Source organism: Aulonocara stuartgranti, assembly GCF_965226115.1.
Source record: "Aulonocara stuartgranti genome assembly, chromosome: 23".
In the NCBI taxonomy this organism is placed as follows: domain Eukaryota; kingdom Metazoa; phylum Chordata; class Actinopteri; order Cichliformes; family Cichlidae; genus Aulonocara; species Aulonocara stuartgranti.
In genome coordinates, this window is record NC_138958.1 from 2,590,709 (window position 1) to 2,616,334 (window position 25,626).

The 25,626-nt window shown below is 40.9% G+C and overlaps 1 protein-coding gene across 5 annotated transcripts in view; it reads right to left on the reverse strand.

Moving 5' to 3' along the window:
* The window catches only part of glis1b (GLIS family zinc finger 1b), a 79,037-nt gene that overhangs the window by 46,515 nt on the left and 6,896 nt on the right, over positions 1 to 25,626 (reverse strand). For all 5 annotated transcript variants that reach the window (XM_082523680.1, XM_082523679.1, XM_082523681.1 and 2 more), the window contains exon 2: positions 1,065 to 1,257. In XM_082523680.1, the coding sequence (XP_082379806.1) occupies positions 1,065 to 1,257 (193 nt within the window). The remainder of the gene's footprint in view (positions 1 to 1,064; positions 1,258 to 25,626) is intronic.

Consider the following 25,626-nt stretch of genomic DNA (forward strand, 5'->3'; position numbering starts at 1 on the left):
CCTAAAATATTTCAGCTGAGCCTCCCGTATCAGAAGGGAGTTATGGATGGAATAGACCATGACAAGCGAACAGCAACAGAAAATTGTTGATAATCCAAAGTGGCTTTTTTTAATGAATAAATGAAAGAGGATCTTCTTGTAGTGAGGGGATATGAATGGGCATTTAAGACTAATAATAGAGCGAGGGGGAGGGTTGGATGGCGACTGAGACCGAGAGGCCACTGGCTGGTGTGTCCATCTGACGGGCTTTGATGACACAAAGGGGTTAAACCCAACCCAACAGTGGGGATAAATAGGGAGTCACCTGTTTTGGTGGTATAATTGCAGCCTATGAAGGGTCACCATTTACAATACTGTGTATTATGGTGGGAATCTTTGCCTTGCTGAATGGGGAACCCAGGTCATGTTTCTCCATGCGTTGCTGTGATCTCCTACATAATCATTCCTGTCAGTTGGCTCATTATGGATTTTGTCCAAAGCCCCTGAGTGATGTGAGAAGAGCTCTCTTTTTCCCTGGCTGTCGTCTTTGTCTCTTCCCCAGAGCACGCCCAGGAAAAAACAGCACTAATGCTAACTGGGACAGGAGAAAGCCACTGGCAGGCCTTGTCATCATTGCTGTTAATAAAGACTTGACCCCTCTTCTTATTTTTTTTCTATTCGGTAGCCTCATTTCCTCTTCGGCTGTACTGGAAATATTGAGAGACAATACGGGAGAAATGAAAGTCTGTCCAGACGCTTTCAGCCGGATGGCTAAGACGAGAGAGAGAGAGAGGAGTCGGGGGAGGGAGAAGGAGGACAAATCCACTTCTGCCTTGACCAACAGTAGTCACAATTTGCACACGGAGGAATTGCATTAGTGTAGCATAAATGTTGTACTTCAGTGTGTTTTATGAGGCCGCTGGGCAATGCTGTCTAGCAACATATGTGTGCAACTGATTCACAATAGCAAACATAATGAGAACCATATTGTACCTGCATATTGTTAGTAACACTACACCAAACAGGAAACATTCAGAACTGGAAGTGGAAAAATATGATATCAAACGGGAACAGTGACACTTCACCTGGCGTCTTGATGAGGCCCATCCTGCAGAAGGAGGTCAGGTGTAGGTCTGCTGCACTGGAGGCTCTGGGAGTAAAGCCCCTCCGAATGACCTCCCGCTGGAAGCAGCAGGCTCTGCCCACATCGCATCAGGGGGCCCTCGGCATTGCCCAGCTCAGCATTTGCATCCTTCTCTGAGCAGTAGGTCCCATTCACTGGAAATGGACAGAGATAATATTACTAAATAGTCTACTTCACAAACTGCACACCTTTTGTCAAAGCAGACCAACACATGCGTTGTGCGTGCTGATATCAAGGTATGGTTTTAGCTAGAAGAACACTGACCCGATGTTACTCTCAAATTAAAAGTTGGCTAAAGCTAAAGCTCAGTGATCTGCTGACCGTCCTGGAAAAAGAGCCAGCTGAAAATAATCAGTTTACAATGGGATGCATGCAATCACGGACATGTTGAAACTCTATTACATTATGAATATTCTCTCGAGGAATAGTTGTTGGCTGCCTCAACTATCACCGCGTCGAGTGATACACAGAGAGCTCTTTGGCAATATCCGACTGGTGGCTGTAAGAATAACGTCACATATTAGTGCTGGAGTAACGAAGAAATTCTAATCCAAATGTCATTTTGGAAAAAGAGCTAACTCAGCCAAATGAAGTGAAACTGTTTTATCTTTCAAGACCTTTAATTAAAAAAATTAAATATCAATCATTTTAATTGTTATCATTTATCACATTTTATCATTTATTTGTTTCACTGGCTAATTTATATTTTGTAACAAGTCTAATGTAAGTAGGCGGTGAGTTAACATAAAAATCAAGAGCTATTGCACTAAACACAAAGATGTTTATCATCTCAGAAAAAATAACAATTAAAAATATACAAATAAATAAAAGGAGCATAACTGCTGAGGAGTTAAGACAAAATTCATTTTTCTGACTAAAGAAAAAAAACAGGAAAATGTGTTAAATTCAAATCTGTCATAACCTGTCATTTTATTCAAATGTGTTTTTTAACACGTTTGTCTAATGCGATTACTTGATGAAGATTGCATACTTTATGATTGTGGCCATAAATGTAATAAAAAAACAAAGAGAGGGATGAATGTGAGAGAAGGGAGGGCTTGGTGTATGAGGAAATGTTTTTGAAGGGTAAGTCGATATCCCCACGCTCGTGTGCAGGCGACTGCGCGTCCCCTGTTCCAACTTTCTTAACTCAATTTCTTAAATTTAATTTTCTGCTAACAATATTACTGATAATGTTATCACACACTACAAGCTATAATTAATAAAACCAACCAACTATTCTGTATGTGAAAGAAAACATTAAGAAGGAAAAAAAGACAAAAAGCACGTAAAGGAGAAAATCTACTAAATGTAGTGAAACGTGCAAAAATAGGGATTTATGAAAAAGGAAAAAGAAAGGCGTAAGAAAGCTATTACAACATTAGTAACAGATGGAAAGAGAACAGAAGAGAGAGAGGGAGGGAATGTTTTGGAATATGGGAAAAAGGTTATAAGAATGAACAAAAGACAAGAGAAAACAAGGGCACTTTGTGGTCATGTTATCCTCAGTTTAACAAACATATTTTCACATATCCTTCCTACAGCTGACGAGCCCAAGTCTCCGCTGCGTTTGTCTTTTCGTGGGTCACAGCAGAAACACAAAGAAGTAGAGAAAAGGCAAAGCGAGCAACGCAAACAGTGCAGCATCGCCAAGGGAACAACGCTGCTTTCACTCAAAACTGTTAACAGAAGGCGAGATGAATTTCAGCTCTCGCCTGTTTTCAAGCAACACAAATCACTCTGTTTATCAAAATCTGGACCGCTCCACTTTGTTTTATTTCATTTATTTATTTATTTTTACCATTTGTTGGCCGAGCATCTCACCGGTTAGTGTATACAAATGAGTTTCTGTATGAAATCTTCAAGGCCCGACGATGTGAACCAAGCATCTCCCCGCCTTAGGTTAGAAATCAATCAGGCTTTGACTGAATGCACATGCACTCGCACACATATGTCCTAGTTACCAGCCTTTATTAATAATAAAAAAACAAAATACGAAATACGAGACAGTGTTCATTACTCCCTTCCACAATAATGATGTTTGCAGGAAAAGAAACGAATTACAAACAGAGATAAACAAGATAAATATCTAGAAACGATGATAACCTGTCTTAAAATTGATTTACAATAACAGGTGCAGAATTCATTTGCTGTTTTGCAGGACAGTCTAAACAGAAAGAAAGTGCACCCTCTGTCACTTCTAAGCTTTTATATATCAGGATATAATAATTTATGTCCTTTGAACGTCTTTAAATTAGGGACATATAACCTGAGACGAACAACATAATATGACGTAGTTCACCTCGTCATTGTCGATTCAATGCAAAATGCAGAAGCATTATGTGAAGAACTAAGTACACCCCAAGATTTAATACACTGTCCAATAGACGGTCTCGCATTTGACTTTAAAACACTTTCACGTTTGGCTCAATGACTGCAAGGCGCTTCGGCCCCGCGGCTGCAGAACAAGACCAAATCGTCATCCCTCCACCACCTTGCTTGACAATTTGTATGAGGTGTTAGGTTTTCTCCAAACGTGGAGCTGTGCATTATGGCCAAACATCTCCGCTTTGCTCTTTCGAACTTTTCTGAGAGAGGAGGCTTTCTCCTGGCAGCCCACTCAGTCTTTTTCTATTTGTACCGTCAGAGATGAAGCTCTTGGCTTTTTTACATTTCTCTCATCACTGCGCAGTCTGACCTGTGTGAGTTTGCTGGGACATCCACTCTTGGGAAGATGTGCATCTGTCTTAAGTGTTTTCCTGTGAATAATCTTTTCACTGTAGAATAACAGCCTCATAAATAACCTCCCAGCAGCTCACAATTCAAAAGGGTGTACGTAATGCTTCACATACGGTTTCTGCATTTTGGCTTGATTTTTGTGAAATATAAATTGTCACAGTGCAACATGTGAAGTGTTTTTGTTTTTGCTCATCTGACATTATATTTACTTGCTTAAGGTTCTTGTGTGGCTCAAGGTGTTTAGACAATTTCTACATTTTTTTATTATATTAAAAAAAAATGTGCAGGAAAAAAGAAATTCAACAGTTGTGTTTTTAACTCTTAACTACAAACCCAATTCCTAAACACTGGCCCGTGATCCTCGGGCCCTCAGAGGGAACCGCATTAAAAACAGGCATGATTCTGCCATGGAAATCACACCATGAGATTGGGAACACTTCCAGAAAACACTGTCTTAAACACAGTTCACTGTGCCATCCACAAAGGCAGGTTTAAAGCAAAGAAGAAGCCATGTGAGTGTATCCAGAAACACTGCCGTCTTCTCTGGGCCAAGCTCTTTAAAATGGACGTAGGAAACGTGGAAAACTGTAATTTGGTCAGATTCTTTTTGGAAAATACGAGATGCTCCGTTCAAAAGCCTGTATCTCTGATGCTATAGGGGTGTATATGGAGTTAGCAGCCTGAACATCTGGAAAGGCACCATCAATGCTTAAAGGCATATACAGGTTTCACAGCAACAATGCTAAACCCCAAACTGTGGCTATTCCAACAGCACGGCTTGGTGGTAGAAGAGCGCTCGACTGACCTGGGGACTGCACCAGATGAAAACATCTGGCACATAATGAAACAAAACTATGACAACCCAGGACTGTGGGGCAGCTATGATTCTATATCAGACAAGAATGAGACAAGTTTCCCACGAGTCCAACAACTGGTCTCCTCAGGTCCCAGACTTCGTTAAAAGAAGACGAGATGTTACATAGAGGTCCTGTCTCATCTGTTTCCATCAAATTCAAAAGTTTGTTTCTTTATATATTTAAAATATGCACAGCACTGCCCTTCATTTGGACAGCAAAACTCTTCTGTCTCTGTCCTTTTCGGACTAGGAAGTAGTCAGCAGGACATAAAACCTCTTGGGTACAAAGAAAGAGCCACGTGATCCAAACAGAGAAATATGAACTATGACTACATCTGTTTGCCCAACCTACAAACCACAAACTGAATAAAATTAATGATGATGTGACCCTGTCAAACACCGTATAGACTTTAAAATTCTTTTGCTTACTTTTAAAATTTTAAACAATTTGGCACCCAGTTACCTGACTGAACTCCTCTGCTTGTACAAGCCCAGGAGGGCACTAAGATCATCCTGCCAGATGCTCTCAGAACAACTTAGATCCCGGCTGAAGCCCAGAGGTGATCGGGCCTTTGCAACTGCAGCACCTAGACTCTGGAATAGTCTCCCCGCTTCTATTCACAATTCTGAGTCTATTCATTCTTTTTAATCGCGTCTTAAAACTCATTTTTTTACTTTGGCTTTTGGATCAAATTAGTTTTAACCATCATCAGGCCTGTTTTATGTCACCTTTGATGTTTGTTGGTGTGTTTGTTTGTTAACTTTTAATCTCTTGCTGTTTTTTGCTGATTGTTAAGCACTTTGATCAACCCTGTTGTTGGTAAATGTGCAATATAAATGAATAAACCTGAACCTGAAACCTGATCGATTAAATATGTTTGAGCAAAAATTGTGTAGAGCAGCAAAACAAAAAAGCACTGAGCACATGCAAAGTAATCTACAGGTGTTTTTTTGTGTATTCTTTCAGTAAAAGTTACACTTACACAAAGTTTTATTGACTTCCTATGATCTTATGTGGGACTCTACACGCAATTTTCCAGCAGTTTCCAATTAGATGTAAAGTATGAACATACTATGCTCCTGTGTTCAATATTCACATCCAAGTATTGCTTAAGTAGCCCCGTATCCAGGTGTTGCAACTCAGGGGTTGTCTTCAACAAGAGGCACCTTCTGATTTTCTCCAGGACATTGAAGTAAAAGTGTTTCATGAGTGTTAAAGTTCTTGATCCCTTCACTGCAGAGAGTTGGAGCTCCAGTGATTTAGAGCTTTGTGACATTAACAGAATCAGTCATGCTCTGGTTGGGGAAACAGCAGCCTCCTCAGCCATATGGAGGTTTGGACCAAATCCAAACGTAAAATCAGTTTATATTGAATGTGCTATGGTAATTCACTGTTGAACATTTCATTGTGTGTTAGAGCCTAGTTTGATCAGGAGGTGGGAGCCAGATAGAGCATCAGGGACTGAGGTGAAATGTAAGACATCCAACAAGAATGACAGGTGAAGAGTGTGTGTGTGAATGAAAGAGCGAGAGGTGATCATTCTCTGGATTATGCAGAGGTTATGACTCGCCTATTGAGCGAAGCAGCTATGCATCATACTTTACATTCCCTTGGCTCTGAGTTTGAATTTTTTTCTTGTTATGTTCTGAAAAACACTTGAGAAAGAGAAATGTGTGTCTGTGTAATCCATTAATATAGTTGAATGGATCATGGCTGAGCAGCCTATACGGCTTCATCACAAGCTCACGGGCAACACAGCCGTTAAATAGAGGAACAAAGAAATGAGCCAGCAAGGAACAAGGGCAATATCCGAAGCTGGAAACATTAAACCAACATGAAGAATCAAAACCTGCAGTCCCTCAAAATGGCTACTGGACGCTGGCTCCAAAACGAAAGCCAACTGATCCCCACACACTCTAAATTTCAAACGAGCAGACATAAACAGGTTTATAGCCTGGAACAAAAACATCTTTTCTCTCTACAGCTAACTTCCCCTTTCATATTTTTTGGTTTACCCATTAAAATTATATTGAGGCAGTTGTGCATTACTAAAGGTATGACCAGACTGACTGATGGATGCTGACACAGGCAGCAGCAGCTGTTTGCTGAGCTTGAGTTCAGCAAATTTGTGCTATTGCACTCAAGTCTGACAAATATATGGCTTACTATGAGGTTAAGTCCACTAAAAGCCCAGAGAAGATGTGCTTACTGTAGCTTAAGTACAGGGTGGGCCATTTATATGGATACAGCGTAATAACATGGGAATGGTTGGTGATATTAAAGTCCTGTTTGTGGCACATTAGTATATGTGAGGGGGCAAACTCCTCAAGACGGGTGGTGACCATGGTGGCCATTTAGAAGTCGGCCATCTTGGATACAACTTTTGTTTTTTTCAATAGGAAGAGGGCCATGTGACACATCAAACTTATTGGTAATGTCACAAGAAAAACAATGGTGTGCTTGGTTTCAACGTAACTTTATTCTTTCATGAGTTATTTACAAGTTTCTGACCACTTATAAAATGTGTTCAATGTGCTGCCCATTGTGTTGGATTGTCAATGCAACCCTCTTCTCCCACTCTTCACACACTGATAGCAACACCGCAGGTCACCATGGTCACCACCCGTCTTGAGGAGTTTGCCCCCTCACATATACTAATGTGCCACAAACAGGACTTTAATATCACCAACCATTCCCATGTTATTACGGTGTATCCATATAAATAGCCCACCCTGTACATTAAATTCCAGAAATGTGTGTGTGTATTAGGTCCGAGTCATACTGAGCTAGAAATCGGTTAGTGACCATCCAGCAACCACTGGTTGCTGGGAAAAAAATTATATTCTGTGAATCGTTTGCGAATTATTGCTGGAGGCTGTTGAAAGTCACTAGCATTGGCTGCAAGGGGTGAAGACGGAAAAGCTTCTTGTATTTGTTTCGGTTGGCTAACAGGTTGACATGGTCACCAGCAAGTTGCACAGCAGACAGCAACTTGTCTGCAAAAACATGCAAACTACTTGCCGAGTGTTACTGAAACGACGAAAAGCGCTGTGCAAATTGGATATGGAGATTACTCGTGTTTAAACTAAACGTATTGTGAAAGGTTTTGTTTGCGGTCGTAAAGTTCAACTTTTAATTAAGCCAAATGTTTAAATTTCACTACAGCTCAGACAAGTCGAAGTTGAACTCTACTACCAGTCAAAATAAGCAGAAATTAGGTTTTTTTGTCTCCGATTTCACCCTGTGACAACCAGCTGCCATTCAACAACCGTTTGGGGAATACACAGCAGCCGGAGGTGGGGCGGGGTTTGCCGACTAGTCCCTAAGTCTGTCTGGCTAAGGCATTAGTTAGCACTATTTAGCAGCTAACTATGGGTGCACCATGCTAGCCAAGCTCTTAAGTGTCAACCAACTTCATTAACCAACACATTATTTTTTTTATAGTAAATGTTAAATGTAAAAACAATTCGCCTTAATGCCCACTCACATCTTGGGCCATCTGACCTCAGGAAATCACATGTTAGGTCAGGGCTAGGTTTCACAATGAGCTCACCCGAAACCTTGGCTGATTGTGACCTACACCCGTTTTCACACCTTGGCTCGGGTGATTAGGTAGAGGATCATTAGGGGGTCCATTCTCCCTCTCGGGGGGACACTCCCACAGGGCTTAAATCTGGGACTCTCCACCATTTGACCCTAGAACTGAAGAAGCTTCTCGGATGAGAGGTGAAACATCTTCAAGCAACTTAAAGAAGTCCAGACGCTTTTCTTTCCAAGCTCCTTAGACTACGATGACCTGGATGACTGAGAACCTTCACAGGCGTAAAAACAAAATCTTCAAGAGGAAACTCCAAACCTTAAGTTGAACTTGAACTAGTACTGTGTCCAATCCCGTTACGCACTACAGAACAAGCAGGGTGGGATGGTCCTCTGTTATGCACGGTTGCAAACATTCAGGCCCAATTAGGGAGTGATGCTGTAAGGCCGTGAGATCAGGAAAGCAGGGGCAGAGAGAAAGGCAGGGCAGTGCCAGAACCACCAGGGGCAAGTGCTGTTTTCAGTACGAAGAGCATGTACAGATGTGCTGGCTCATCCCAACAAAGAGCCACTGATGTTAGCATTGCCAACTAAAGACAGAGCCACAAATAAGGAGTCTATTGTTATCTGTCTCTTAAGACGCCACCCCCAAAAAGAAAAAAAGGTCTCTTCTGGGAATGACAGGAAACGGGCCCTCTTTGTAACAATGTCTAATAATACTCTTACATTCAAAGTGGTATCTTCTGTTCCATAAATGTCATCACATGGTTTTTATTGCTCAATCTGCCTCCTGTATAATTAAAGCACCACGTTCCTTTCAGTGCACATCACTAAAGGATGGCAGTAAACTGCAGAGCTCAATGAGATGTATAAGAGAGGAAATAAGACTAAAGGAGCCAGCACGTATGCTCCATTGAACATGAGTATATAAACTAATCCCTCAAATAAGATTGCAATTATAACTGGATAAACGGGGTTATTGGAGAACTTGTTTTGGGACGTGTTTGATTATTTTTTGGCCGACTACGTGGCGAGAAATAAAGTTCCAGCCACCCGTACACTCCGCCTGCTCTGATGTCATCCATTTGTCATGCTTCCTCATTTGAAAAAAATCCCTTGGGAACACAGCACACAAAGTTATAAAGATCAGATGCATCGTGATCGTGAGTGGAAAGGGCTTTCTAATCCTTTCCCCGCTGATTAATGTAGCCGCTGTGGCCATGGAGGCTGAACATGAAGACAATGGACAGGAACAATGAATGAATGCAGACTCGATAATTCTTATAATTAGGGCACGACTCACTCTTTAGTGGAAGGTTGTGGTCACTGTGACTGTGATTACGCTGATTGTTAAACACGCTTCACATAACTGGACGAATTTCACGTAGCGGCTCAGGGCCAGTTAGGGTGCGCTGCAACTGTACACCTATTCAGGCTGCCTGCAGGGCTGATGATCAGAGTCATGTTCAAATTCAGCAGTGTTGTGCCTTGGCTAAAAAACTCTCGCCTGACCTCAGTGACTAATAAATGACTAATAAAGCAGAGCAGACATGTGTCTTCAATCAAACAGAACTTAACCCCACTGAAACAACATGACTATTATCCCAAGATACTCCGTTATGACTGCATTACCATACAAAGCATTCCAATCTACACAGTACTGAAAAGATCAAACCACATCATTACATAGTTTCAAGTCTGTGTCGCTGTCTCCCTATATGAATCTCTCTCCCTCCGACTCTCTTTAGTCTCCATGTTTCTCCATAGACAGTACCAGTCGGTCATCTGATCAACAGATGGTCTGGACAGGATTGTTAAGTGTAATTGGTGGTAATCTGGGGCCATTTTTTATTTTGGTGACACTTCATTTTCTATAATTCTCGCCTCTCCCTTTTAAGTCACCTAAGCAGTGTGTTAAGTGCCAGAGTGAGACTGCACTTGTGCCAGCGTTTAATGCGTTCAAGTCTTTAGAGACATGCAGGCCTCAATGAAAAGCAGATGTGCAGATGGATCGAGGGTTTAAGGAGAGGAAAGGGGAGCGATCGGAGGTGTACTGTACTTAAAGCAAGGGGAGGCTGCTGAGGGGGTGTCGGAGAAGGAAATGGGATGTGAGGAGTGTGATGCAAACATCTGAACCCGAGGTACAACAAGCTGCCAAAACCGCAAGACAGATGCCTCTGGAAATCCAACGTGACACCTCGACTGGCCCCACTTTGGCACCATAAATCATAACATTCAGCACATAAACAGTTAATAATGATCATTTTATCCCCGTCTGCCCCAGCGCCACCACCTGCCACGGTTCTCCCCCCATCATTCCTGTTTCGACAGGAGACAGGTCAGCGCATATAAGTGAGTGTCAGCAGACTGTGGGTCTTTGCGGTGGGATGCTCTGGTTGTGCGTGTTGTCCGGTGCAGATGTTGTGTATTAGCATCCAAAGCCTTTCCCGACTCCTCTGAATCTCATAACTCATGTCTATATTTGTGTCTGCGGCATAGGCCCGGAACTTATTTGTTTGCTTAGAAATGGATGTATGATTGAAAACCTGAGGGCACAAGTAAATGAAAAATAACAACGTCTAGGGAGGAAGCTCCTCTTAAAGCAGGTGCCGAGTAAAGGGAAGAAGAAAAACTCTATTAAATTACTGGTGCAGCACAGAAATGTCAGTGTTTTCGTAGCAGGATTACAAGAACCAGCAGACATGAGAACCTTGGGAGGATAAAAAATCAATTGGTTCTGGCGGATTTTAGCCCCTCACAGACCAGGTATCTTTGCTTGTCCCCGTTTTCTCATGCTCAGCTTGGTCACATAAAAACCGAAGATTACATGCAAGAAAGCCAAACGGGCAGGTTCAACCTCAGAGTGAAGAAAAGAAGCGACTGTGTCCGAGAAAAGAACAAAAATCAGCTGCGTTAAGAAAAGTGTAAATAAAAACTGAAACAGCATATCGTGGATACGACTGGTTGTTCCTACTAAGTGCCTGCACAGTTTCAAGGCGCGCCGATAAACGCAGCGGTCGGTAAATGATTAGCTCTGCTGTCTTTTAGAGAAGAGAGAACATGTTGTGAGAAGCAGGGGTCCTCATAATGCCAGGCTCTTCAAATGGAGCACTGCTAACCGCAGTCATGAACACAAACAAATAGTTGGCAGCCAAAAACCCACCATCTTCATCCCCACCGACCAACCCCACCCACCCCATTCCAGTGCCAGCCTGCGCACCAGCCAAGTCCCAAAGACCAACTGCTTTGACTAAAAGAGTCATTCAAATCCCAAACAGGAGAGAATGCTTCAGGATTATGTGACTCCAGATACACACAAACATTTATCTCTTTATAGTTTTTATATGTGTGAGAGTGAGAGGCTGGGATCACCCCTGATGTCCTCCCTGATTTACATAATTAAAACTTTACACTTGTGCATGTCACCACCTGGTGGTAGCATTTTGTCACTGGTGGCTCCCCCACAGGCCATCATTTTTTTTTTTGAGAACAAAGATTTGAGCAGGCGATCCCTAAGGCTGAAAAAGAAACTGGGATTGGATGAAAGCGGGGTGGGTTTAAATTTTAAATAATAGCTCATATTTTATCGGTTTTGGAGGCACTTAAATTTAGTAAAAAAATAAAATTAGATGTTACTTTAAATATGTTCATTTAAAGGCTTTACATAAATGGAAAAAACTTCCACGTCACAGCTTTTCTCAGTTATTAAACGGATCCGTTTCTATCTGAACTTCAGAAAATGACCCATCCAGGTTTTAAGATGTATAAAAGCAGGATGATGACGTTAGCACGAGCAGCATAAACAAAATGGCATCTGAACCAAAAAAAGAAAATAACTCAGCAAACACAAATCCAGACAGAAATATGGGGAAAGTCCTTATAGTACTCCCATTGTTTGCACAGTGACCTCTGCAAAGCACCACAGCAATGATTGATTATCACAAAAATAAGCATATCTTTTGTCTTCAAGTCAAACTCTTTTAGAACGTTTGTTAATATAGCAAAAATGTGCATAGTCAACAAACCACAATAAAGCCACAAGTAGCCACAACTTTCTCCTGACAATCACTATGATAACAAGATATTGCCCGCAAATCTACACACTGCCAGGATTAATCACAGAGTTTTACAAGCAGCGCTGAGCCAAACCACATCCTATAATTTGACAGCGAAGCCACATAAATGTAAAGGCCAAACAGCGCACAAAGCATCAGTGAGGACCGTGGACCGACCCGATCGACCAGCAAACTGACAAATCGTGATGCACTTTGCTGGCAGACGTGACAGGGACGCCTGGCTTGGTGACAGACACCTTTACAAGGCTGGTGAACGACGTGGCTCCGGAGGTTGGCCAAGAGCGCTGAAGCCTCGGCATGGGATCAGGAGGTGCTTCAAAGCTAGACAAGAGGTGGCTCTGTTTGGGGAGGCAGCAGTAAATACTGGCAGAGTGATGTAGCCAGTCCAGAGGTTTGGGACTGACGAGCACGAAGTACCGCACCCTCAGAGAAAGCCTTTAATGTGTCTGGTATACTTCTCCATAGAATCAGGTTCTTATTTTCAACAACTAAACAAAATAATCTTACAAAGTACTTTAAATGTTATAAATCAGTGGCTATTTAAAAAGCTTTAGAGCTCACACCTCTGTAGGTAGAGACTACTTTTGAGCGCTTGTGTTTTTGTATGCGTGTTTGTTTGAGTCCACTCGTGAGAATAACCAGCGTATATAAATCTGCCATTAAAAATAAACATTTCGATTTAGTGCAGAAGTTGCGTTTCCCTCCTTAAACAATAGGCCTCAGTTTGTCTGTGTGCCCACTGAAGTCGTATCAAAACACAGCAGAAGTCCCTGTGAAACTTCACTGAAATCAGATCCATTTCGTCAAACATCAGCCTGAACCTCTACTTGTTGTAATAGTGCAATAAATCTGTGGTGTTGAGAATGTCTGGCTCAAGAAGGTAACTTTAGACAAACATCACTCGATTTGAAGGCTTTATTTCAATGTTGAAATGTTTTGCACGCATTCCAAGAGGAAAACAAAAGACAGATTCATGTCAGACGTTTTCCTGTTTTCTGAGCAAAATAACATTTGACAGAACTTTACAGGATCAAGCTTCTCTTTATATCATGACACAATATCAAGTTACAAAAAGTTATCAAATTATGGGGACTAGAAAAGTTACATTGTAATTACTTGCAGATTTTGTACAATAAGTTTGTATATTTGATTATTACTCATCTTTAACACCAACACATTGTGCATATTTAGATACTGAAACTATGTTAAGACTAAAATAGTTGAACTACTTTAGAGTGAGTTACTTGGCATGTACTTGTTTTATAAAGCAGACAATGATTACGTAATTAGAAAGTTGACTTCCTGACTTCAAAAAGAGGAAAAAATGTGCTGGGAGTCATGAGAAACAAAGTAAAATATAACTAAACTATTAGAGTCCTCTGGTTACTTTTTATAACTACTGTAACTACCAAAACAGTAACAGCTATGGTGACTGAAATTGTCACTGCTGAGAAAAACGAATAAGCTTGTGACTGGTTAAGTGGTTGATGGAGGAGAGATTTGTCCTGTGACATTTAGATAGCAGGTCAGCATTTGACAGAAATAAAACAAAAAGACATGAAAGTACAGATCTGTCCTCCCCTATCAGCAGTTTGGTGGTAATGTATTGTAACTTTGTTTCTCTTAGTAGAAACACAGCATCGTTTAAATACCACAACCTGGGTATTGTTGCTGTCTCTACCTTTATGGCCCCATTGTACCCACCTGCTGATGGCTGCTTCCAGCAGGGTAATATGCCACTAAGCTCAAATCATCCCAAACTAGTACTCAAATGGTCTGCACAGTTATCAAGTCTCAGTCCAATAGAGAACCCTTTGGATGTGGTGGAGCAGGAGATTTACATCACAGATGTGCTGCTGACAAACCGTCGCAACTGTGAGACGCTGCCATGTCAATATGGACCTGACCACAAAGAATTCAAGCAGTTCTTAAAGTGAAAAAGGGTCCCACCCAGTACTATGAAGGTGGCCAGTGAGTATATCATTAGCATGCTCAAGAATTTCTAAAGGGATGTGCTCTGATAAGTTACCGTACCTTTGTCAACAGGCAGTGATGCCTAACGGTAATCTCCTCTTACTACTTTAAATTTACTTTAAAAATAAATGTAACCGACTGTTATGCATTTCCAAACATTTGAGTTAAACGTCATGGTAACAGGCTCACAACATCAACAGCAACATGCTGATATATAACACAGATAATGAACCGTACTCAACATTTTGCTTGGCAAGCTACCGCACAGCAGAGCAAAATGGTAATTGGTCGTTTTTATAAAGCAAATTAATTGTATTGAGTGATAACGGTGCAAGAGGAAATCATAAAGGAAACATTAACATCTGGTCCAAATTTCATGGCTTTAACTGTTTTCTAGACATTTTATTGAAAACTACAGTAAATCTCATGGTGGCACTAAAGTAAAAGTCAGAAGATTAACAGGTTAGGGTTAGTGTAAATAATAAAAAAAATGTCTGCCAAAAAATATTCAGGACAATTAATGAGGGAATGTGTGTGTGTCTGTGTTAGTCCCCGTAGGGGGATTACTCCTCGGCATTTAACCCATTCACCCAGTGGGCAGCCACCACCAGTGCAGCACCCGGGGAGCAGTGTGTGAGGACGGTACCTTGCTGAGAGGTACCTCAGGGTAGCCATTCAATGGATTCAAACCCCCGACCTTCCGATCATGGGGCAACCACTTTACTCACTGAGTATCCCTGGAATACAGATAATGTGGGAAAACTTTGGGCTGCTGGTGAAGGGAAAGTCGGGGAGTATCACCAAAGTTATTTATTTTCTGGAAACGTGTATCTGTTCATTTCAGTGCGATCAGTTCAACACTTTTAGCTATAGTTCACCGTGTGGATTAAATCAATGTAAATTAAAGCTAAGTAAGTAATCACCCCTTTCCAGAACAGCCACATAATATGCTGCCCTTTAGTCTCAGTGATCCCTGCTGTGCCAGTGGCCTCTTCAATATGGGCCGAAAGGCTGTTGGTACAAAACTCACAGTACTTCTTCAGTCCTCTTCAGCCAGCACCCAATATTTACAAGCAAGCCCAGATCTGTGAGAGAATTCGATTGAACACAGATGGCAGGAAATTCCTTGGAAATGACAGTGGCCAAACTCAACCACACAACATGAGAGTATCTCCATGCAGCAGGGGCATCGAGGACCCTCTGACAGATAATATCTCTTCTTCTCGCCCGGCACCGCTCCGTGCCATTGGTTACAGTTTGACAAAAGAAAAGATTTATGTGACGTCTGTAAAACAAGTAATCAGTTTTCAGCAATTATTGTATACTTTTAATGGTTTCGAGCCAGCAGTGGGGGAGAAATAAATGAATAGTTAGGAAAAGGTTTGGAGGAAAACTCCCTTGATGGTCGGTGGTCCAACTGAGAGGTTGAATTTAAGTGTTGGTAATTAGATCACATTTGGATGGAGCAACATTTGAAAATGATTATTCTGTTACCTACACACAGTGCACATAACCTTCTGTTATTCTCAGAGGGGATGCTAGTTGTTTAAAACAAGGGCCAAACCAGATGTTTTGGGAAGCAAAAGAGGAATCCGATTTCACTTCCTACTTCTTTCTTACTTTTTGTTGTTGTAGCGCAGGAAGAATAATGGAATGTTGCTTTGTGAAAAGGATATGTTCAAAGCATGCATAGTAATTGCTTTGGCTTTTGAAGTCTTTGGTTAAAGCTGGGGTCACTGCTCCTCCACAGTGTCCAGAATGAATATTAGCTATAGTCAAGATGACTGGGCTTCAAGTCAGCCTGAAAATGCAGGAAAAGGAGCTTTTTTTAAAAGTGTGTAATTTGCTTTGACAGCAGAAACTAAGAGCCAGGGCTTTATTTGCGATTTGATTACTGTAGCAAGCTGATACGCTGACTAATAAAAAGATCATTTATGAGAGCACCCAGCTGTGGTTAATTAATGAATTAACTTTGGCTCAAAGTGTTTATTTTGCACACACAAATACAAAATCGCTAATAATCTGTAACACTAAGGAAATGTGCTATTGCACAGCAGTCTCCCACCAAAGGGCCATAATAATGACCATAACCTGGCCTGGGGACCTCCTCCTCGTAGACCCAGAGGGCACCACAGAACTGGGGTTTTCATAAATATACAGAATAAATAAGAGCGGGGCCCAGGTTCTCCACTGAGCAAACCTGTGTTGAATTTCAAACCACACATACCTAAGGAAGTCAGCAATACCGTTCTTTTATTGTGTGGGGAGTCCTCATTCACCAATGGCTTTGGCATTGAAGACCACCCCCCTCACACCACACACACACACAGACTCGCAAAACAGAGAGCACACAGAGGCAGGAGCACGCTCTCTAAGTAACTTGAGATGGACAGTCTACCAGACATTATATATCACCGAAACATCAAACAAATTTCCACAATGCCGCTGTGAGGAGGATGAGGGGGCTGCAGTTCAATCAAGCCCTCATCTACAAACTCAGGAAGAGCCCACTGTTAGCCACCACATGAGAAGTGATGGCGTGACTCCTGAGCCCCCGCGGTTACAGGGACTAAGGCACAGTGGGGCCCGTTAAAGCCAAAAATGGCACCAAGTGACACCTATGGAAACACATTTAATCTTGTGCGGTGTGAGGTCAATACGCAGGTATTTACACAGACAGGAGCCCTGCGTATTGGAACAGACAGGGCCACCATCAAAGAGCTTTACGAGCAAATATATTCTCACTGCGTAAGCATTTTAGATGTCCAAGCATGAAGGCCTACAGTGTTTTTCCTTCTCTTGTTTAATGGCTGTAATAAGATTCCTTTTGTTATGATTACTGCTCTCGCTGCGTCCCTTCACCGTGTGAGTCAGACGACGGTTAGAAGCAAAGCGAGATGTGACTTTTGTGAAATTATTTGGGAGTTGCGACCGATAACTCCAACTGAATGTGGGTCAGTCCAAAAACGTCATAAATAACAATAAATAAATAAATCAGAACAATGCACTTTTTTATTCTCTAACTGAGATTATTCCCAACTATATGTTCTACATTCTGTTTTAAACAACTTTGTATTGATTTTATATATTAGCTTAGAGATGTGATTTTTCTATGTCATGTATTTCATAGTTTTCTTTTTCCAACTCTTTCACATCCCTTAAAACCATCAGAGACATTTGATCTGCCCCAGATTCATTCACAAGTACTGACCACAAGCATACAGTCAGGATCATGAAGAACTACATGTACTGTATCTTCACCGACAATAAGAACAACGAGTTCCGCAACAGATGGTATGAATCCCACAGAGCCCTGCTCTCAACATCATGAAGGCAGCCTGGAATTACACGAGGAGCCTGAACTGAGACGGCCTGAATCCAAAGAAAAACAACAGCTTGTAGAGGCTTAGAGAAACAAATACATCCAGATTTGAGATTTCGGATATCGTAGCGCAAACGTTTTCTTTTTGTTGTGGAAGAACAGCAAAGAAGAACAAGACAGCTTTTTTCCATCTTATCAGGTTGCGACTTTAAATTGATTCTGTTAAAAGCGCAGAGAAAGGAAACGTGGCTTATTTGGTCCTTTTAAATATAGTACGCAGGCTTATAGACGATGGGTTATTTTAAACACGATAAATACTGAATGAACAGCATATCCATTCACAGAGTTTCACGAAATTATAAAATAAGGAAACGCTTCAGTACTCCAGAAATATTTCAAACACCAGCATAGTCTGGTACATATTACATTTATGCACTAAAGATCTGGATATATGTTTAAGGTTTGCTCTGAAGAATAACTGGGACGATACAGCTCCCTGACAGATAGAAATCTAAACTAAAATACCTAATAAAAATATTATGTACAAATATTTATGTATAGAGTCAGTGAACATATAAAAGAGAGTTAAACACTTGACACTATGACCCTAAATAACTTCTAAAAAGGCAGAAAATACCAAGCTGGCCCTGAATGTTGAGTTAATTGTAAATGAACTTGAAACAGATGAACTGAAAAGTAAAAAGTGAAGGATGTCGACTTCCTTGGTCTTTGGTGAGAAGGAGCTTAATTAGATGATAAAGAGCAGAAATAAAGAAATCATTCTTCATTTGGATCCTGGCTTATGCCGTGAGGTTTGTTTGGCCGGGCTTGGCCGAGAGTGTAAGCGTCTGAATAGAGAGGGACTCTCGAAGGACTCTGGCCCGTACCATGTGTCAAGCCTTTCACATAACCTGGCATTCATTGTGAAGCTCTTTTATGAACCATAAAAAATATTCATTTCGCCCCTGACCTGTTTTCCAATAGAGTCTCCAAACCCATAAAATGGTTTGCTTTTAATTTATTTTTATTTGAAGAACTTTGAAATGCAAATGTTTGTTTCCTTACACGTAAAAATTGAGAGAAGCCATCTTGAAACAGAAATTTGATGTGAAATATGAATTCTAGCCATTTTACATCATTCCTAACATAAACATGCAGGTTCTCAGCTCAAGTCTTTCGGTGCTGTTAAATGAGTGTACTTTGGCAGGCTGCAGTGTACATATGCCGATGCTTCGCCCGTCTCGCCGGGCTCCTTCAAGGCTCGGAGCTCTTGAGGGTTGCATGAGACTGGCATCTTTACAGTGGCCTAGATTGGCCGTATTTTCGTGTCAAATGACAAACTGGCCCTGTAAAAGTGGATGCTGCGGTAACCTATGCATTTACATTTACAGCCAAGGCTATCAAGGGTATGGCTAACAAGTACTGTTGACTTTAGTTAAAGTGCGGTTTGGTGGGCTATACGTTAAACATTTTTAATTGCAGCCCTTAAACTAAAGCACATCATTGCACAAGTTTCATTTACAATAAAATCATTCAGTTTATAGATAGTGTTAAAATTCCAACTATATCTATAAAAGTATCATTCATATGAACAATTGTAAAAGATTTATTATCCCCAGTGTGTCCTATCATTTTAAAAGTATAAAAATCAACAGACAAACACTGGCAACTTATGTTGGATGCAAGTTCTGCAGCACCGTCACACTGCATGGACATAGGAGTACCATGGCAATCAAAACAGCACAGATCAGGGGCAGAACCATGGGAGGGACAAAGGTTTGGCCAACCCACAACACCAGTAGGAATGGGTATCGTTTAGGTTTTATCTGATACCAGTACCACACCAGTACTTTTGAAACGGTGCCGGTGCTTAAACGGTGCTCGAACCGGTGCTTAAAGAATGGAGAACAAACTTTGTCCAAAAACTTCTCATGTTCAGCTGTTTTTTGTAAAAAGATAACAATGTTAGCCTTTTCTGCAGCTATAGGGCATATATGGCATCACTCTTGGCTGGAAGCTTAAACAATGGAAAAAAACACAAACTTTGTCCAAAAACCTCTCATGTTTAACTGTTTTCCACTTTTTCTTTGGTCATTTTAGCCTTTTTGGCCAGGGTGAAGGGAGCATCTGCCATCAAACAAGAAGACAGCCGCATGTAGCTATGATGATGTTTGCTAGTTCACCTTACATGCATTAATGTAATAACGTGGTTAGCCTACTCAATGTTACGGAAGAGGATTAGGGCCACAGGAAAAAAAAAAATGAATTCTGACTTTAATCTCAGAATTCTGACTTTATTCTCAGAATTCTGACTTTTTTCTCAGAATTCTGACTTTAATCTCAGAATTCTGAGAAAAAAGTCAGAATTCTGAGAAAAAAGTCAGAATTCTGAGAATAAAGTCAGAATTCTGAGATTAAAGTCAGAATTCTGACTTTAATCTCAGAATTCTGAGATTAAAGTCAGAATTCTGAGAAAAAAGTCAGAATTCTGAGAATAAAGTCAGAATTCTGAGATTAAAGTCAGAATTCTGACTTTATTCTCAGAATTCTGAGATTAAAGTCAGAATTCTGAGAAAAAAGTCAGAATTCTGAGAATAAAGTCAGAATTCTGAGATTAAAGTCAGAATTCTGACTTTAATCTCAGAATTCTGAGAAAAAAGTCAGAATTCTGAGAAAAAAGTCAGAATTCTGAGAATAAAGTCAGAATTCTGAGATTAAAGTCAGAATTCTGAGAATAAAGTCAGAATTCTGAGATTAAAGTCAGAATTCTGACTTTAATCTCAGAATTCTGAGATTAAAGTCAGAATTCTGAGAAAAAAGTCAGAATTCTGAGAATAAAGTCAGAATTCTGAGATTAAAGTCAGAATTCTTTTTTTTTTTTCCTGTGGCCCTAATCCTCTTCCGTACAATGTAAATTACACATGAACAACATTAAGCTACTCGCCCAGAGAAGAACGGCTGCTGCTGCATCATCATCCTCATCATTTCTGCTACACTGGCAGGGCTAGGGGCCAGGACTCTCCTCTTCGGGTTTTTGGGGGATGTTGCTAACTCCGGGTCCGATAACAGGCACCACACCCGCAGTAGATGCGCTCGGTGTGAGGTCTGGCAGCAAGCTATCAAATACGGTGCATTTCTCGGCTTTTAAAAAAACGCTATGCGTCGCCAGGTGTTTCATCAGATTCGAGGAGTTACCTCCTTTGACAGTATCACAGTATCAGCTTAAAGCACTTGTTGCTGCTGAGTTTGCATATTTTGCTGTGAAGTACAGCCAGACTTTGACCGCTTCGCCTTGGGCATTTTTAATCTGTAGCTCTGCTCTAAAACAACGTACGTACCTGGCCCCGCCTACTATCCTTGGAAAGGTAAAATGATTGGCTGGAATCCAAAGTGTGTGACATCTCAGGGAAAAAAAGCACCAAAATAAAGCACTGAAATGTGCGCTGCTTTTCGGTCTGGTTACTACCGTTTATGCCAGAACCGGTGCCATTATACTGGTACCCATCCCTAAAAACCAGTGCTACTCAAATACTCACAGAACTATTTTTCTAGAAGAAGGTTGCTGATCGCACATGGCCACATTTTCAGTGCAACCACCTATTTAAACACAGCTTTATCAACAATACAAATTACTACAAAACTGTTCCACTTTTTTGCAGCCAATGTCTGCAAATTTGACGATTTGGCTTACGGAAAAATCCCCACACAGAAAACTGAAAATAATTGATGAGACATCAGTTTTAGTGCCACCCCAATGTTAGCAATAGCCTCGGCCTGGCCACAGCTGCATAGAAATGAATGAGCAATAAACTTGAATCGTTTATCACATACAATTACTGAGAAAACCACACATATTTAGTTTCATTTCACAATACATTCTGTAACAATGTCGTTTTAAATACTCATAAAAACAGAGCAGTTTCTCAATGATGCCGAGTTATAGCACAAGTAGTTCTATTTATTTCAATGGGAAGTGCGCTTGGCAGGAAAACTAAGACTTTCTTAGAAACTTGGGAAGTGTGAGGGGTTGGGGAGTTGTTGGTGGTTACTACAATGAAATCTGATTCTCGACAAAAGGCCATGATTTATGATTATCACTTCTACCTGTATCATCTGATAAAAATGCTCTTTTTCTTTCATCTACTGGCAGGAAACACTGATGACGCAACCGCCAACGACCTTAATCACAATTCAAGCCAAACAGTTAAAATCTTGGCTGTTCCGTTTATGGTTGTCAGTGTAAATTGTTAGTTAGCGATTTTTCAAGTCCTGTATCATTTTACGTACAAATCCTGAAAAGCCTGTTGCACAGTAGGTCTCTGTGTTCCTCTGCAGAACAGCAAACACACTGTCAAACTCCATGGAGCCGAGCGGAGCGCACCGGGCTGTGTAATGCCATGGAACAAGCAGCAGGTATTTGTTAGTTAATCAGTGTTTGAATTAAGCTAGAGGCCGAGGTTGTGCTCGGGAGCAGCGGGGATGTTTTGACTAAGCCATCTCTGCGAGGGCCCGGTCATGGAGACTCGGAGCATTTGTAAAAGATTAGCGGCCCAGTCCTGATGTACTGAGCTCAGGTCATGCAAAGTGCAGGGCTCGGACGTGAGGCGAGCTCCAACCTATCTCTCACATCTGCCGCCCTCACAGAGCATATCTGCTAGTCGTGGTACATGAAACACTGAATAATGTGATTAAAGGTTTTGCAGTGAGGTTTGGAGCTCACTGAGGGGAGATCAGAAGAAGTTATTCCTTGGGAAAGATTTCCCAGGTTTATAGACACTCGGGACATACAGTATATGCAACAGTTGCCCAATCTGTGTACATTCTACCTTCTATGTGTCATGAAAGTGTGCTATCAGACGTGCACGCTTCCAGTCAGAGTATCCATGTTGAAGAAAAGTTGAGGGAAAGGAACAACAATGGTGCACATGCTCTCAGCCGATCATTAGCCAAAAGACTAAATGAAAACCAACTGTGTAGGAACAATAAAATAATTTGTCAAGGGAGAAGGGTGCAGATAAATTCTGCAAAGCATTTTCCAATTGGCTCAGGCTGCAGGACACTGGGCCAAGTGCTCAGCACCTGGCTGTCATGGCTCTGACGCTGCCTAATTCATTTCAACTCTCAAACACAAGCCTATTAGATGAAGAGCCGATACGAGCTGAAAGTGCCTGATTAGGCTTTTTATCGGTATTGGCCAACATGTGCTGTGAGCTGACTTTTTAAGGGCAAAAGTTAGATAAACAGAAAGAAGAGACTGGAAAAATCTTGCTCTTCTCTCCTTTCTTCACTCACTCTATCAGTTCAGTAAATCTCTGACTCAGCTTTGGTGAGGACATTCTGGGGAAAAAGCCAGCTACTCATCCTAAATATTCTTGCCTAAAATCCCGGGTGATATATAAGAAACATTTCCTGCAATGGGTAGCTTTTTTTGGTTACTGTAGCCATGGGAATTTCCAAGTGTCTTGTCTATGTGGATCCAAGCATCTCAGCGTATCGATTTCAAGGTGAATGAAGCTCTTCTTGATGGGCTTTGGCTTTGTCGTAAAGGTTTAAAGCTAAACACCAGGAGAAAAGACGCACATGTCAAGCCAGTTGGATGGTTAGGAGCTGGTTCCTATTAACCTTCCTTTTCAAAACAGCTGGCCACCAGCACATCATTATTATCTATTATGCTTTTCGTTTATATAGCTTGTTGCAGACAGTAGACAACTATACCTGTAAATCATGCAAAGTTACTCAAAAATAAAAATACAAGGATGTAATTTAGCATAATAGGTCTCTTTAAATGCATCAACATGTGGATTTCTAAAGGAAAGTTTATAATCACATCCAGTCTTTGGAAATGCACAAAACCATCCCCTGTCCTAAAGTATTACATGATCATAACATCTTTTTGGTGATTGATACACTTGCTGAAAAATTAGCACTGGCTCAGCATTTATTTTGCCAAGTATTAACATTTCTTATTTTTAAAAACTAAGTTGTGTGTCCTGTTTGGGAAACATTCAACATGACCAGTGTTGCAACAGACTTCATCCTCAAGCCAAACAAAAAGAACACATTTTGGACCACAGTGTACTAACCTCTTGACTACAGTTTTCAAATGGATCTCTGCTCCAGTTAGCTGGCAAAAAGTGCATATTTTATTAACTTTTCAAGTTCAACTTTCATGTTCAGAGTTCAACTTGTCCATCGTGTAGCTTCGCTTGGACTCCGGCATTAACACACTTACAAACGCACAAATCAGCTCGCTCCTGAAACGGCCAACAACGAGCCCCATAAGAGATCATAAGTGTACGACATGATGTTTGTGTTAAGCAGTGTATTATAGGAGCTGACTTCTGGGTCTTGGGGGGAATGTTAAGCATGTTAATGAAGAGTGCATACTGAAGGTATTACTCAGTGCAATGTGGACCCATTTAACACACTTTCTACAAACGGAGAAAAGGAGCCCTACTCTTAATCTTGGCAGCAATAAATCAAAAGGTAGAACTCGATGTCTTCGACGATGCTTGCGGAAAGCTGTTTTTCCTATTCAGAATTTCATCAAATAATATTAAAAAACAGAAAGAAAATTGCTCATATTCCTTAAAATGGAATTTAAAACTAACAACCTAAAAGACACAGAAGCCAGAAGATAGCAGATGTCTCTACTGTTTCCAGTGGAAACTTGTGGACAGAGCAGCCAGCACATCTGTGAGATGTGGTTTTTGTGTCTAGAGGGTAAAATCAGGCTGAGATGCCTAGAAGACAATGACATCAGTACATCAGTACAGCAGCTATAAGTCAGAGTAGCTTTAAATGTCTTCAACTCCTGGCTTGGCAACTAGTCAGGCAAACATAGACCTTGACGTGACAGGTAAAAAGAGGAGAGCAAATAAGCAACGCTTGGTTATGCTAAACAAAAAAAAAGGGGAAAAACCACGAGGAATATAAATCAGCTGTGCTCACTCTTCCAAAGAGATGCACTGATCTGATAAGTGGATCAGACATCGGTCCAATTATGACTCAGAAAGTCAGATCGGGAATTGGTAACAAAAGGCTGATCTAGTGTACGGAGCCAATCTATTAAACTCAAGCTAACAGAACAAATATCAGACGATTGGATGGTATTTTTATTCAGCAGTGAAGAACAGCAGAATAGCTACGCTGTTCGGCCTCTTTGTTCAAGCTGTCATATATCTGTGAAGCGCTCCGTCCTCCCCATGCCATCGTGTAAATAAAGAAGACTTAAACTTGAAAACTTCATCTACCCAGATTTATTTTTCACTTGCAACGACTTTTTCTTTACTTGTTTGCAGCTAAATGTGAGTTCACAAAAAACCATGAAAACCTCCACAGACAGACTTGTCTGCTTATGTTGGGGAGCTTTTAGTGCAGTTACGGTAATATAATCCATAACACACTGAACATTATCTTCACTCTCACCTGTGTCTTATCTGCTGTGTGTGAGGAGGTGCACCGAAGGTGAAAGTGAGAGCAGAGACAGCAGTAAACATACAGTAAACACTCAAACGCACTAATGTAAATACTTTTTACTGTTTTTCACTTGTAATATTACTTATTAACACTAATCCACTGTTTCTGTATATCTATTCATTGATTTGCTACCTTTTCTTATAAAAAGTAACAAAACAGTGTTTAAAATGAGGTTTCCTTGCACATAAAATCTGATTATGAATGAGAATTTCTACACTGGTGTCAGATCAATAAAAAGCCAAGGCATCTGCACTGGTATCCGAAATGTTGGATCTGTATCCCCGTTCTTCCCCACAAAATGCCAGATCCTTGTTGTACTTTGATAACTTTTAGGGTGAGAAGCTAAGTGGAGAAATGCATGAACAGTTAGAGTTAATGTTTGCTTTTAACAAACCACTATTAAAATATTACAAGCAAAAAGTGTAATATAGTGTTTTCAGTACTGCAGGGGAAGTTCTCATGCAAAAGATATTCCCACGCATAAAAAAAGCCCTCTGCAGCACCACATCATGGGAAATT